Source organism: Dipodomys ordii, unplaced genomic scaffold, assembly GCF_000151885.1.
Source record: "Dipodomys ordii isolate 6190 unplaced genomic scaffold, Dord_2.0 Scaffold13, whole genome shotgun sequence".
In the NCBI taxonomy this organism is placed as follows: Eukaryota; Metazoa; Chordata; class Mammalia; order Rodentia; family Heteromyidae; genus Dipodomys; species Dipodomys ordii.
The window spans coordinates 12,114,994-12,128,519 of NW_012267229.1; the positions used below are offsets into that span (position 1 = coordinate 12,114,994).

General features: G+C 46.8%; 1 protein-coding gene across 1 annotated transcript in view; it reads right to left on the minus strand.

Moving 5' to 3' along the window:
• Positions 1 to 560: 560 nt before the first annotated feature.
• Positions 561 to 13,526, minus strand: part of LOC105981464 (chromosome unknown open reading frame, human C20orf202) — a 15,908-nt gene continuing 2,942 nt past the window's right edge. The window contains exons 2-3 of the mRNA XM_013010654.1: positions 4,327 to 4,516; positions 561 to 794 (exon numbers count right to left, since the gene is read on the minus strand). Coding sequence (XP_012866108.1) covers positions 561 to 794; positions 4,327 to 4,516 — 424 coding nt within the window. The remainder of the gene's footprint in view (positions 795 to 4,326; positions 4,517 to 13,526) is intronic.

Below are 13,526 nucleotides of genomic sequence, written 5' to 3' on the forward strand. Positions count from 1 at the left end.
TACATGCGTTCTGATTGTTCACCATGGAAACACATCCCCACACATCAAGGTCTTCCTTTGTGGGAAATTCTCAAGGTCTAGATTACCATAGTGAGTGCTTGCCAGAAGCTGTGTAACACACTGGCACTTGTAAACCTTGTTCACAACCAGCACTTTATTTATACTTTTCCACCAGCTTCTGATAAGGGACAGAAAGACAGAGAAGATGAGTGATGGGCCCAGGGACATACAGCAGGTGAGGGTGGAGACAAACCCAGAGCCCTGGCTTCATGACTGTCCTTCCAAACATTGCAGGGGGAAGTTTAGACTAGTAGAAGGAAGATTCAGGCAAGTGTCATCCCTGGCCTCTTTTTTTTTGCCAGTTCTGTGGCTTGATCTCAGGGTCTGAGCATTGTCTTTGAGCTTCTTTTGCTCAAGGCTAGCATTCTACCACATGAGGCACATCACCATTTCTGGCTTTTTCTGTGTATGTGCTACTGAGGAATTGAACCCAGGGCTTCATGCATGCTAGGCAAGCACTGTACCACTAAGCCACATTCCCAGCCCACATCTCCAGCCTCTTAAGGGAGGGAGCTGCGTCTGCTCTCTTCCCCTCGGAGGATCTGGGCCAGTCCCCTCAAGTAGACAGGCTGGCAGCCCTTGCCTTCGGAGCCTGCTCGAGCCCGGATGGGAGACGCTCCTCTGCTGGACCTGGCATCGTCCCAGTGCACACTCTGGGCTTGCAGCTCTGCCAGGACACTGTGAAGATGCCTCAGTGTGAGAAGAAGCTGCTGGTCTTGAACCTGCATCTCAGCCTAGGAGAGAGAAAAGCTGTTAGGGTATAAAGTCCCTTCCTACTCCTCATGGGACACATGTCTCCTGTTGCACACCCAACAGAAGCTACCTATCAAAGCCTTGGTTTCTTCATCTACGAAGGAGAAAGCAAATTGCCTTTCCACACTCCTATGAAGACAGAATAAATTAGCTCTAATGTAGGACTTGTGTCACTCTGCTCTCTTCTTCAGTCTTCATGGAAACAAATGATTCCCTTCACAGATATCAAGAATATAGAGGCTTTTTGATTTTTTCCCCAATTAAATAAAATGAAGCAACCTAGAGAACGGTCATTCCTAATGACCATTGTCTGCGACAACCTGGATCCCAGGAACTCTGGTAAGAGTGCCACTGAAGGCAGAACAACTTTCATGACAGTACTTAGTTACTATTTTCCTTTCTCCTCCCTTCCCCTCCCCTCCCTTGATTTCCCCTCCCTTCTCCTGCCCTCTCTCTTTTGTCTCAGGAATGGGGCTTGAAGAACCTGGGCACTGTCCCTAAGCTTTTTGTTTCAAAGCTAGTGCTCTACCACTTTAGCCATAGCTCCACTAGGAGGGGTAATAAAGAGTAATGGGGTGTGAATTATGGTCAAAGTGCATCGTATGCAAGTATGGAAATATCACAATGAAACCTCTCACTTTGCATGATTAATATCTGCTAGTAAATTTTTAAAGTAAACTATTATTTAAGCAGCATGGAATGTATTTATCAGTTTAAATGCATTAACAAATATTGATTATTTCTCAGCTTCTCTTTCCAATCCAGTCCATGTTGATAGAAATAACTCACAACACGGAGATTTTTGTTATCCTTAATAGTTTTGACAAACTTAAGGGATCCTAATGCATTGAGAACCAAAGCAATAGAACTCTACCACCCTCAACCACCTGCCTACCTCCATTCTTCCATTTCCTCCAGGAAGTTTTATTGTTTTCATATTTTATCTGTGTTATACTTACACTTTTCTCAAAATGTTAAAAGTTTATTTCATGACAGTAATTTTTACACATGATACAATGAAAGGGCACACATACTGTCATTCAGGATCCAACAGAGATGGGTTCCAGGACTCCTGTGCTTATATAAAATTCTGTATACTTTAAATCAGGCCTAGATGACTTGTAATACCTGGTACGATGTGAATGTTGTGTGAGTAGGTGTCATACTGTGTTATTTAGGAAGCAATGACAAGGAAAACAGTCTGTACATGTTCAGTGCAGACACAATTTTCCCTCCAGTGCAATATTCTCAATGCACAGTTGGCTGAGTTCAAGGATATGAATCCTGCAAATATCCAGAGAGCTGTGCTAAAACTCCTGCCCTTTCCACAAGGCCCGACTACACTTCAAGTTGTCTTCCCCACTGACTGTGGCATAACACATAACACACTATTGATTAGATAGGAAGATTTTTTCAACACCCCTCTCTACCTCCTTCTGTTCCTTTGATGGTTCTGCAGTTGGAATTCAGGTGCTCTACTGATAAGTCATGCCCCAGCTTTTCTTATATTGATTATTTTTGAGATTGTCTTGCTTCCTGTGTAGGAATGCTCTTAGAGTGAGACCTATTTATGCTTCCCATGAAGCTAGAATGCCAGGATTATGATACTGTACTCAGGCATTAGTAGAGAAAAAGGATCTTACACATTTTTTTGGTGTAGCCTGACCTCAAACTGTGATCCTTCCTATCTCAGCCTCCCAAGTAGCTAGGATTTCAGATGTGAGCCATCACTGCCCAGCTTTATTTCTCATTAGAAGAGATACATATTGCACAGAAATGCAAGACCAAAGGGTGAACAAATGCAGCAGTAGTATCCGCTAGATACTATGTTAAAATAAACCATACAACTGTGGCTGGTGATGGGAAGTTAAAACTGGGAGAGAGCAAAGGAGGGGGTGACATTGTCCAAAAAGAAAGGTACTCTTGGGGCTGGGAAGATGGCTCAGTGGTAGGGTGCTTGCCTTGCATGCATGAGGCTCTGGGTTCGATTCCTCAGCACCACATAAACAAAAAGAAAAAAGCCAGCAAAAAAGAAAGGTGCTCTTTACCTGACATATAACTGTAATCAGCCCCTTTGTACATCACTTTTATAATAACAATAAAAAAATAAAAAGGGATATATTACCATTATTTATCCTATAAAAATAGTATTTTAGGGGCTGGGGCTGTAGCTCAGAAACAGAGCTATGTGCGATGAACTGGGTGTGAGTTCCAACACCAGTAACAAGAATGAACACATGTTTCAGGGATGGAGATGTAGCTCAGTGGTGGGACATTTTATGTACAAGGTCCTGGGCTTAGTTCTTAGCACTGAAAACATTTTTTAAAAAGATATGTTAGTTTTTATGCCAAGCTGGTTATTTTGCAGATGAGACAAAGTCTGTGTCCAGCACTCAAGTATTAGAATTATGCCAGGAATAGGAAGGAAGCTGAAAGAGAACACAAAGAGCTTCAGCCTGAGAGGCTGGTCTCTGGGTGGCACCTGCTCCCTCCTGGCCTTGTCCTTCTGTAGGGAAACAGGGAGTTTTGGGCTTAGGTCCCAAGCAATCTCAGCTCAAGCAGAGGAGCCTCCCCCTATCCCCTGCTCCCCTTTGGGGGAGGTGATGATAGTGTTGGGATCTAGGGGATCTGTTGCCTGGCAACCCAAAAAGATTCTTCAAACAATCCTGCAGCATCTTGGTCCAGAATGAGAAGGGGCTGTATTGGGGACTAAGCCTCTTTTGAGGTTCCCTGAACAACCCCCCTTCCCTCTTTTGACTGGTGACCCCATATGCTTCGGAACACCCCTCAATTCTAGGACTTGGAGAAAGCACTACAGTGAAGGATATGAGACCTAGCATCCACGTAGCCACCAAGGATTAACTAACATTCATGTTCATGAGAGTGTGTGTGGTTACCAGTGAATCGTTACCAGTGGACGTCACTCTGGACCTTTGTCATGCTCCTGCAGCAGTAGGCAGCTCCAGAACACCAGGCACCACAGCCTGGCACAGCATCAGTCTTTGCCTCTGGCCAGTTTCTCTCCCTCCCACCACTCCAGGCTTGCACCTCCAAATGTTCTGGTAGTTCCTCAAGTCTTGTCTTGCTTCTGCTTTCTAGAACATCCAGGCTAAAACAGTGAGTGTCCTCCATGCCCATCAGAGTCTGGTGATCACACCTACAGCATGTCACCTTGCAATGGATCCTTCTATCACCGTTACCAAATTAGTTTTGTCACCCCTAATTTAGGATAAAGAAACTCAGGCGTACAGAGGTCAAGCTACTTACAAGAAGTCATACTACAGCATACCCAGGACCCAGTGAATGTTAAAACCAGCTTAGCCAACACTGCACCTAGCATACCTTCTATGTAGGCCACGACCTACTTATCCCAGCCCCTGAGACCCAATTGTACGCTGTGTGTCCGGGCCCAGAAGGGTGCCTGAAGGGTCCATATTTCAGGGTCCCTGAAGCCTCTGTCTCAGCTAATTGAGCACCTTAGGAAATGAGGGCAAAAGAAATGCAAAGCCTTACCAGCTCCTTTCTCAGCCACTCCAGGGTCTGCCCAAGGCTGGGGGTGGGCTCTCCTGTTGTTTTCATTTCAGAGCTCTTGAGGGAGATCTTGATGCTGATCTGGGTATGGGCTTGAGGAACCTTTGACGTGTATAGTCCCCAGCTTTTCCCAGGCTGGCGGCAGGGACTGGGCAAATCACTGAGATTGGAGCTAATAAGAACAGAGCAGGAAGTAGTTCACCTTGGAGAATAGAGTTTTTTTTTAAAGGGCTTTTGGTACTTGAAACACAACAAGAAAGGAGGAAGGGAAATCTCTGAGATATGGGCAACCCAGTGCTCACTGCTACTATAAGCTGAGAACAGCTGAAGTCAAAAGGATCACAGAAACTGTAAAGCTTTGAATGGTTACAATAATGGCTACTATGAAAAGAAGTCCCTTTCTGACAGCTTGATGTGTGCTTTACATATAAAGAATGCACACTGAGCTTTCGCTGGGACATAGCCCACTATGTGAGACAGAGTGTTCCATTCCTAAAACAAAATACCTGAGATAATTACCTTAAAAAATAGGAAGTTGTTTTTTTTTGGCTAATAGTTTTAAAAGGTTCAATTCATGGTCAGATGGCCCAGTCATTTTGGACTTCGCATTACAGGGATTATGCTTACCTTGTTGAGGCCCACAGCAGAGAAAAGGAGAGACAGAGAGAGACAGAGGACCAGAGTCCCAATATCCCCTTCATATGACTGGAAAGCCTGCTAATAGGCCCCACCTCTTTCTTAAATGCTCTGCCACCTCCTAATAGCACCATTGGCTGGGGCCCAAACCTTTAATGCATGGCCTTTGGGGGACACTTATCTAAACCATAGCAGCCATTTGTTTTCATGCATGAGTTTGTGGGTTGACCAGGATGTTTTATTTCCAGCAGCACATCTGTAGGTCTGATGCTGCTCCTGTCTTCCATAGTCCTCTTGGAGTCTCTGGGTTGGTGGTACAATCTTCTCTTAGCAGCAGCAAAGGGTAAGACAGCAAATGAGTTATGTGAGGCTGCTGTAAGGCCAATGCTCAGAAATGCCACTTTGCCACTTTTCCCACATGCCGTTGGACAAAGTGAGTAATACAACCAAGCCCAAAGCTAAGGCATAAGGATACCCATCCATCTAAAAGGTCCATGCCAGAAGCAGGGAAAAATTAGATCAACAACTCTATATGAGGATCTCACAAGGAGTCTTGAGGGATCATGTAGGGCAATCAACATTTTCTGATCTCCTTCTCTGGGCCAGGCATTGTGTCAGGCATCGTGCTAAACCCTTGATGTCCACAACTTCCTTTCATCTTCAAAGTCTTATGACTGCAGTTCCCAAACGGTGTGCCAAGGCACCACCAACTGTTGCAGGAGATTCCCACAGAGGCGGGGCAAAATAGTTGTGATTTTGAGGGCACACAATGGTATGGTCCAGATGCTATGCAAACAATCATTACTAAGTTCTTTGAAACTAATCAGTTAATAAATAAGTGTTAGGTATTTTTTTGCAGGGAGCTACCACACTGAGATACTAAGGGTATAGTGAACTGAGAAAATTTAGGGTCTTCTGCCTGTGAGTTAAGTTCCACATGACCTGTGCCTTCTAGATGATTACAAGTAGAGCAAACCACTTTGTGGTGGCTGAGACCAAACAGGTATGGATTTTCCTAGGATCACCACAGCATGTAGGTAACAGAGCTAGAATTAGAGTCCGTTCTCCCAGGCCAGTGTGTGTGGCGGTCTCGCCTACTTTTAGGGTGTTGGAGGGTCAAGGGAGCCTTCAGCTAGCCCAGTATGCTCCCTGCCCTATGCAGTAGTGGGGTGATGAGAGCACTTGATAGTTAGAGCCTGATGCTCTAAAGTTGGCCTCCTACACTGACGCCTAATTACCCTGGAAGCCATTGCTATGGTTAACTTGCTTTGATATACTTTCATTTATTTTTAATCCCAGTCAGGAGTCTGGCCTAAAGCACATTTTATTTCCTAGGCTTAGAAAAGCTTGGCACATAGAGATGAGAAGCGGTGGAGCCAGAAGGCTTGGAAGGAAAGAGAAATTAAACCTCTGAATGAGGAAAAAAAATGCCACCCACCAAATAGGAAAGTCCAAATGGCCATCATTCATCATCCAGGAGCAGACAGTATATGGCTTCCATGTGCCAGACCCGCAGTGCATTCTGGGAATACAGTGGTGAGCACTAGAGACTTTGCACCTGACTTCACGGGGCTTATAAGGTCCACTAGCAATAAGCAGGTTCAAAAATCTTACTTTAGAGCCTGGCACTGATGGCTCTGGCCTGGGGTTCTAATTCTCAGGATTTGGTGACTTGGAAGATGGATTTTTGTTGTTGTTGTTTTTTTGGTGGGTCATGAGGCTTGAACTCAGGGCCTGGGGGCTGTCCCTGAGATTTTCTGCTCAAGGCTAGCACTCTACCTCTTGAGCCATAGTGCCGCTTCCAGCTTTTTCTGTGTATGTGGTACTGAGGAATGGAACCCCAGGGCTTCATGCATGCTAGGCAAGCACTCTACCACTGGGCCACAGTTCCAGCCCCAGATGGCAATTTAAAGACAGCCTAGATAGAAAAGTCTACTCCATCTCCAACTAACCAGCAAAAAGGCTGGAGAGTAGCTCAAGTGGTAACTGAGCAAGCCCAGGGCACCTGAGTTCAAGCCCCAGTAATACAAAAATATTTTTTAAAAATCTTATTTTTGCATGTGTGTGTGTGTGTGTGTGTGTGCGCGTGTGCGCGTGCGTGCGTGCATGCATGTGTGTGTGTGTGTGTGTGTGTGTGTGTGCAGGAGAGAGAGAGAGAGATGAATGAATTTAAAAATAAAGAAAACTATGACACAGATAGAGCCCAAGCAAGTCAATGGTTGTGATAAAAAGTGCAGGCTGTTTCTCCATACCCCACATGATATGGCAAAGGACTACATTTCCCAGACTTCCTTCCTGGCCAATGGGATATGAATGGAGGTAATATGTGCAATTTCTGGGTTGTGCCCATATAAGGATGGAAAAGGGTACCTTCCCATCTCAGTGTTCTCTGCTGATTTCAATGCAGTGATAAGGGCTGGAGCTGAAGCAGCCACCTTGGCCCACAGATGAGGATGGCAGAGTAAAAAGAAAGAATCTAGGCATCTTTGATGGGAAAGCCTCCACTCACCTTCAGCTAGGGAGTCTTCACAGGTGAGAAATAAATCGTGTTTTATTAAAGAACATGACTATTTTGAGACGCTCTATTGTATGACTCAAACCAGTATCCTAACACTCTAGCAGCAGAGTTACAGCCAAAGCCAAGCACGCTATTCTCCCTTTCAGGGCTTGTCTGAAATCCCAACGTATCGATTTAGACATTGTAAGCTCTTCCACCTGTTTTCTTGTTCTTTGTTTGTTTGTTTGTTTGTTTGTTGTTGTTGGTGGTGGTCATGGGGCCTGAACTCTGGGTCTAGGTGCTGTCTCTGAGCTCTTCAGCTCAAGGCTAGCGCTCTACCACTTGAGCCACAACGCCACTTCTGGCTTTTTTCTTTTTGCTTATATGGTGCTGAGAAATCAAACCCAGGGCCTCAGGCATGCAAGGCAAGCGCTCTAACACTGAGCCCCCTTCCCAGCCGTGTTTTCTTATTCTTGAATCTGGTCCTTATCACAGTGCTGTGGCATCCATAGCTGAGTAAAGGCTTGCGTGACCACCGCTTGGGTAGACAGCAAAGCCAAAGAGCAAGAAGGGTCGATGGCCTGCCTAGGGACAGGAATGAGGAGTCTCTTCCATCTCTGGGATGGACAAGTGGGCCCATACTATTATTCAGATCTTCCCTTGGGTTCAACTTCTAGGCAGGGCTTTTCCACCTTTAGGGAGGGCTGTATCCTTTCTCCTCTGTGCACCTTAGCTTCATTCACTTTGCCAAATACAAATGAGACATAAGTCTGATGAACTTTGAACTCTCAGCCCCCTCCCTTCCTACTGTGCAGGCTCACGCTGTCACATCAACCAGAGGCAACATGGGGACAGAAAACCCACAGGTCCTTTCATCCCCTCTCTGGGTTTACCCCCTTCCAGTAGGCTCTCCCTTTAGCCCAAACAATCATTGTGTCTCCTGTCTATGCCTGTTGACTGTGTCTTCATGGGCCATGTGTGTCCCTGCCCCTGTGCTCTGTATCCAGCACTGCCAGCACCCTTGTCACCCTTACAGCAAGCATGTCTGATTCCATTTCAGGGACATCCTTGGCCAGTGTAAAACTGATCAGAAATGCTGAGAACAGCCCTCAGCCATGCTAAGCATGAAGACGAACATCTCAATCCATCCATCAGCCTGAGTGTGGGGGACCAGATGAGAAAACACACAAAAGATCACCACACAGGAGATAATCCATGGAGTAAGGCCTCCTTCCCTGTCTCTCCTTCAAGCCCTACTGTCTCCCAAGTGAGTGTCTCTGGTGCCCTGGGCCCTGAGGAGATGGAAAGGAACTGCAGGTGGGAACACAGGCTCCTCTCTGCTTCCCTTCATTTTCATTCCACAGCAGAAAGAATTTTTCCTTCCTGAAGGCTGGGAGCACCAGACAGAGCAAGTAAACAGGGAGGGAATCCAGGCAGGTTGACTGGAGGTTGCGTGTGTATGTAAGGGTGGGTACCTGTAGGCTCTTCCTCCAGAGCCCAGAGCCTGGCCATCAATTCATGTCCTCAAATCCCTGACAAGGTTTCCCCAGAAAGACAGTAGGCTCCAGAGAAACCAGAAGATCCAGTTAACCGTACCCAGCCAGATTCTGAAATTGGTGAAAATTGTGTGGAGTGGGCCAGAGAAGGCAGAGGATTAGATCAGTCCTGGGACATAGTTCTGCCTGAGGTTTACAAACCAATATGGAAGTCAGGGGTCCCAGAGTCTGAAAGGACTGAGGCCACTTTTGTATACCTGTAGGGGAGTCTTCTCTTTGGCACTCAATTTTTCCCCAAATGGAAAAAAAATAAAATGGTAACAAGTAATTAATATTAACAATTAAAGTTGGAAATGTGAACAATCTCTTAAGAGTGTTGTAAATGCTTTGAAAATTACAGTGAAACCTGGCCTCATGATTTAGGTATTGACCCAAAGTCTGGTGCGTTTTTTTGTTTTGTTTTGGTAGTACTGGAGTTTGAACAAAGAACCTCATACTTGCTTAGGCAGGCGCTGGACCCCTGGAGCCAACCCCCCACCCCCGTCTTTTTATTTTGTTGCTTTAGTTACTTTTTAGATTGAATCTTGCTCATTTTATCTGGGCTAGCCTTGAGCCTCAGCCCTTCTACCTATGACTCCTGCTAGCACATCAGACTTATTCATTGAGATGAGGCTGGCTTAAAAAGTTGGGAGCCTATACAGAAAAGGAAACTCAAAGTGTTTTCCTTATTAGGTCTTCATAATTCTTCCCAGCTGTTGTTACAAGGATAACTTGATTGATTGCTTAAGACAAGATTACAGGTAAGCACTACTTTGCCGGGTAATCATTGTATTTTTTAAACAGCTTTAAATTTACAGAAAGTGCAAAGATAGTTTCCTAGTATCTCCCCCACCCAGTGTTCCTTATTATTAGCATCTTACATGAGTGCTGGACATTTGTTTCAATTGAAGAACTGATATTAGGTACATTGTCTTTGGCTAAAGTCCTTAATGCACTCAGATTTCATCAGCCTAAGTACTATGACTATTTATTTTGTTGCTCTAATTTTTCCAGCTTTAGCCATTGGAGGCTCATAAATTTGGCCCATATCTGTTGACAGTGTCCTATCAGCAAGTGTGTGTGTGTGTGTGTGTGTGTGTGTGTGTGTTTTGCATGTCTTTATTTGCTAGACATTGTCAGATGCTGCAGGTTTATCTTGTATACTCACTGCCCCATTTATCACAGGAGCCCTGGTTCCTCTTATTGGAGAGTGGTGTTAGGAACCAAAATCTTGGCATAAGGCGGGCTCCCTGCTATGGAACATCACTGCTGCTGGTCCTGCTCACCTGACAGAGCAAGGAGACACATATATGCACATGTGCCTATGTGTGTGTGTGTGTGTGTATATATATATATATATATATATATATATATATATATATATATATATATATATATTGCTTATGTGGTGCTGAGGAATCGAACCCAGGGCCTCAGGCATGTAAGGCAAGCGCTCTACCACTGAGCCACATTCCCAGCCCTATTTTTTTAAATGTACCTGTAACTGTTTTTATATGTGATTATGCGCATGTGCATTAAGTGAGCCATCTATCCAGGTATCTCTAGTTCTAATCCATTGCCACTTGGACCATTCTAGCATCCTCGTGAGGGGTCATTTTCATCCTAAGCAATGTTGCTTAGTAACCTAGAAGAATATATTTACGTGTTTCTAGGAAACAGCTTGACAAGTAATCAAAGGTGAAAAGTCATATGCAAAAGGGAGTTTGGTTAACTGCCACCTACATTCCAGCCTGGCTTCTGGTTGTGCTGAGAATAAAGGACTAACTCTTTGGCCTACAAGACTACAGCATCCTGGTTTGCTAACACTGAGTTAGCCATACAGCTCTCTCTCTCACCCAGATTCTCACATACTCCATTCCGCCCAGGGGCCTTTCCCCAAGCTAGCCCTCTGCCAAAACTCATCCTTGCTCTCTTTATCCAGCTGCCTTCTATGCATCTGCCAGATTTCACCTCAATCCTCACTTCTGCAGGAAAGCCATCTTGTCCTCAGGACCAGGTGAGCAAGCTTGTTTGAAGCTTGTTCAACACGATGTCCTTTTGTTTGCTAGCATTTTCTACAGCGGTGATGTTACACTTAATTAGCCTTTTCTTCTACTGGAATATGATATGAGTTTCTTAATGGGGTCTACTAAGTTCAAGAGGTGCTGACAGGTGTGCAGGAAGTACCCACTTACTTCCTTTATTCTTTATTCAAAGAGTATTTATCTATCAAGGGCATCCTGGGGTTTGATTCATTTTCTAGACTCTTGAGTGTACACAGGGAGGGAAACAGGCAAAGCCCTTAGTGCACATGCGTTCTCTCTCTCTCTCTCTCTCTCTCTCTCTCTCTCTGGTGGAAGTGACAAGGAAGTAAATTCATGTGAGGAACTGAAAAACAATACAGAGGAAAAAGCAGAGCGAAGCAGCAAACTATACTAGGTAAAAGGATCAAACCTCTAATTCTACATCTTTTGAACTCAACTTCCCAAGTGCTGGGATTACAAGTAAGTGCCACCATGTTCTTTCAGCAAATGATAATGCATACTCCCTCCTTTGCTGTGGATGAAATCTAGGGCCAAGTGTGTACTAGGCACGTGCTCTACCACTGAGCTACATCTTCAACCTACCAATTTTTTTTTTAATGGTTGTGGGGCTTGAATTCTGGGCCTGGATGCTGTCCCTCAGCTCTTCAGCTCAAGGCTAGTGCTCTACCGCTTGAGCCACAGCACCACTTCTGGTTTTCTGGTGGTTTATTGGAGATAAGAGTCTCATGAACTTTCCTGCCCGGGCTGGCTTTGAACTGCAATCCTCAGATCTCAGCCTCCCGAGTAGCTAGGATTACAGGCATGAGCCACTGGCACTCACCAAATTTTTTATGGATGGCCTGGGATCTGAGATCCCAGATGGCCTGTGGTAGAAGACCTGAGGCAAGGGAGTGAGTGCTGGAGATATCAGGAAGATAATGTCCCAAGCAGTACAGCCAAGGCACAGGCTGTGAAGCAGGACCAGGTAGGGCAAGAAAGGACCTGTGAGGACTTTAAGGAAGGGTCTCATGGAATTCCTGCACTACATCCCTTCTGCAGAGGAGGTACTGAGCTCCACAAGGGGAGCTCAAGGCCCACAAGGCTGTAAGTGGTGGCACTGGGTGTGCAAGAGTCTGGTGGCAGGGCTAGCTTCCCTTTGGAGACCCTCACCACCTGCCAGGCCTTTAGAGAGCTGGAAGAGAAACAGACCCCCTTCTTCCAGGGTGCTCTCAGCTCTCCTAGGTCCTGAGTGTCAACAGCACAGGCCTTTGAAGCCAGGTCCATCAGACTCTAATGGGCAATGAAGAGTTGGCCCACGGCCCTGAATCCTGCAGTCCTGATTCCTAGAGACAGACGTAGACAAGAAGTTCAAAAATAGATGCAAGGGGGCTCACTTGAAGCCCTGCCATGGAATTCTCCTGGAAAGCCAGCTCCTTCGATGGAGTTTCCTGGGCTTGGCCTGGGCCCTCCAAAGGAAGTGTCTAGTTGAAGTCTGTGCTCAATTTAATACACCATAGCAAGAAAGGGTCACGCCCACTCACTACCTGCTCATCCACCCAGCATGCTGTATTCTGGGGGTGTCCTGCATAGGCCCTGTTCTCTTAAGAGCTGCCAGGTTGAAGGAGGAGGCTGGCCCTACACAATCACAACCAAGTGGCTTGGTCTAAAGAGCATGGGGTGTCCAGGAATATTCAGGGGCTGGCTGCAGGTGAGTCTCCTGGGCTCTCTGAGCCTGTATCCACCCCTGTCCATGGGGATAATGATGGCAGGGCTCAGGGAGGGTGAGCAGAGGCAAAGAGAGAGCCTGAGCTGGGTGCCGCTGGCTCACGCCTGTCATCCTAGCTACTCATGAGCCTGAAATCTGAGGCTCATGCTTCAAAGCCAGCCTGGGCAGGAAAGTCCATGAGACTCTTATCTCCAATTAACCACCAGAAAACCGGAAGTGGCGCTGTGGCTCTTGGGGTACGCGAGAGGGTGCGAGGAAGCTAGGGGTCTAGCACCTGAGCCATGGAGGGTGAGGGTGTGCATGGCCAGCGGGAAAGTCCAGAACACTCCTGTTGGGTGTGCATCCTCTCCTGTGTCCCACAGATGAACACGGGGGGTGGGGTGGGGTCTGTCAGAAGCTTCCCTTCCACCTTCAGGTGGCGCCCTCGAGCCATGGAGTCCCACGCGCGCGGGGACACTGGGAACCCCAGGACCTTAGAGCGGACCTTCGGTCCTACCTGGGGAGGGAGGCGTGGAAGCGGGGAAACCGCGGGGCTGGGCGCAACCGGAGCCCCCAGCGGCGGGGGAAGAGGCGTCTGGACCCCGCTCCTCCCGCCGCCCCGCCCCGGTTCCCTGAACCCTGGCGGGGACGCCGGCACTCCGGAGGTGCCCTGACGGAGGAGGAGGAGGAGGAAGCCGGGTCGGCGCCCCCGAGTCCCCCGCCCTAGGCCGTGGCCCGCCTGCCGGTCCCGCCCCGCGCTAACTCTCGGGGCGCCCTCGCCGGCG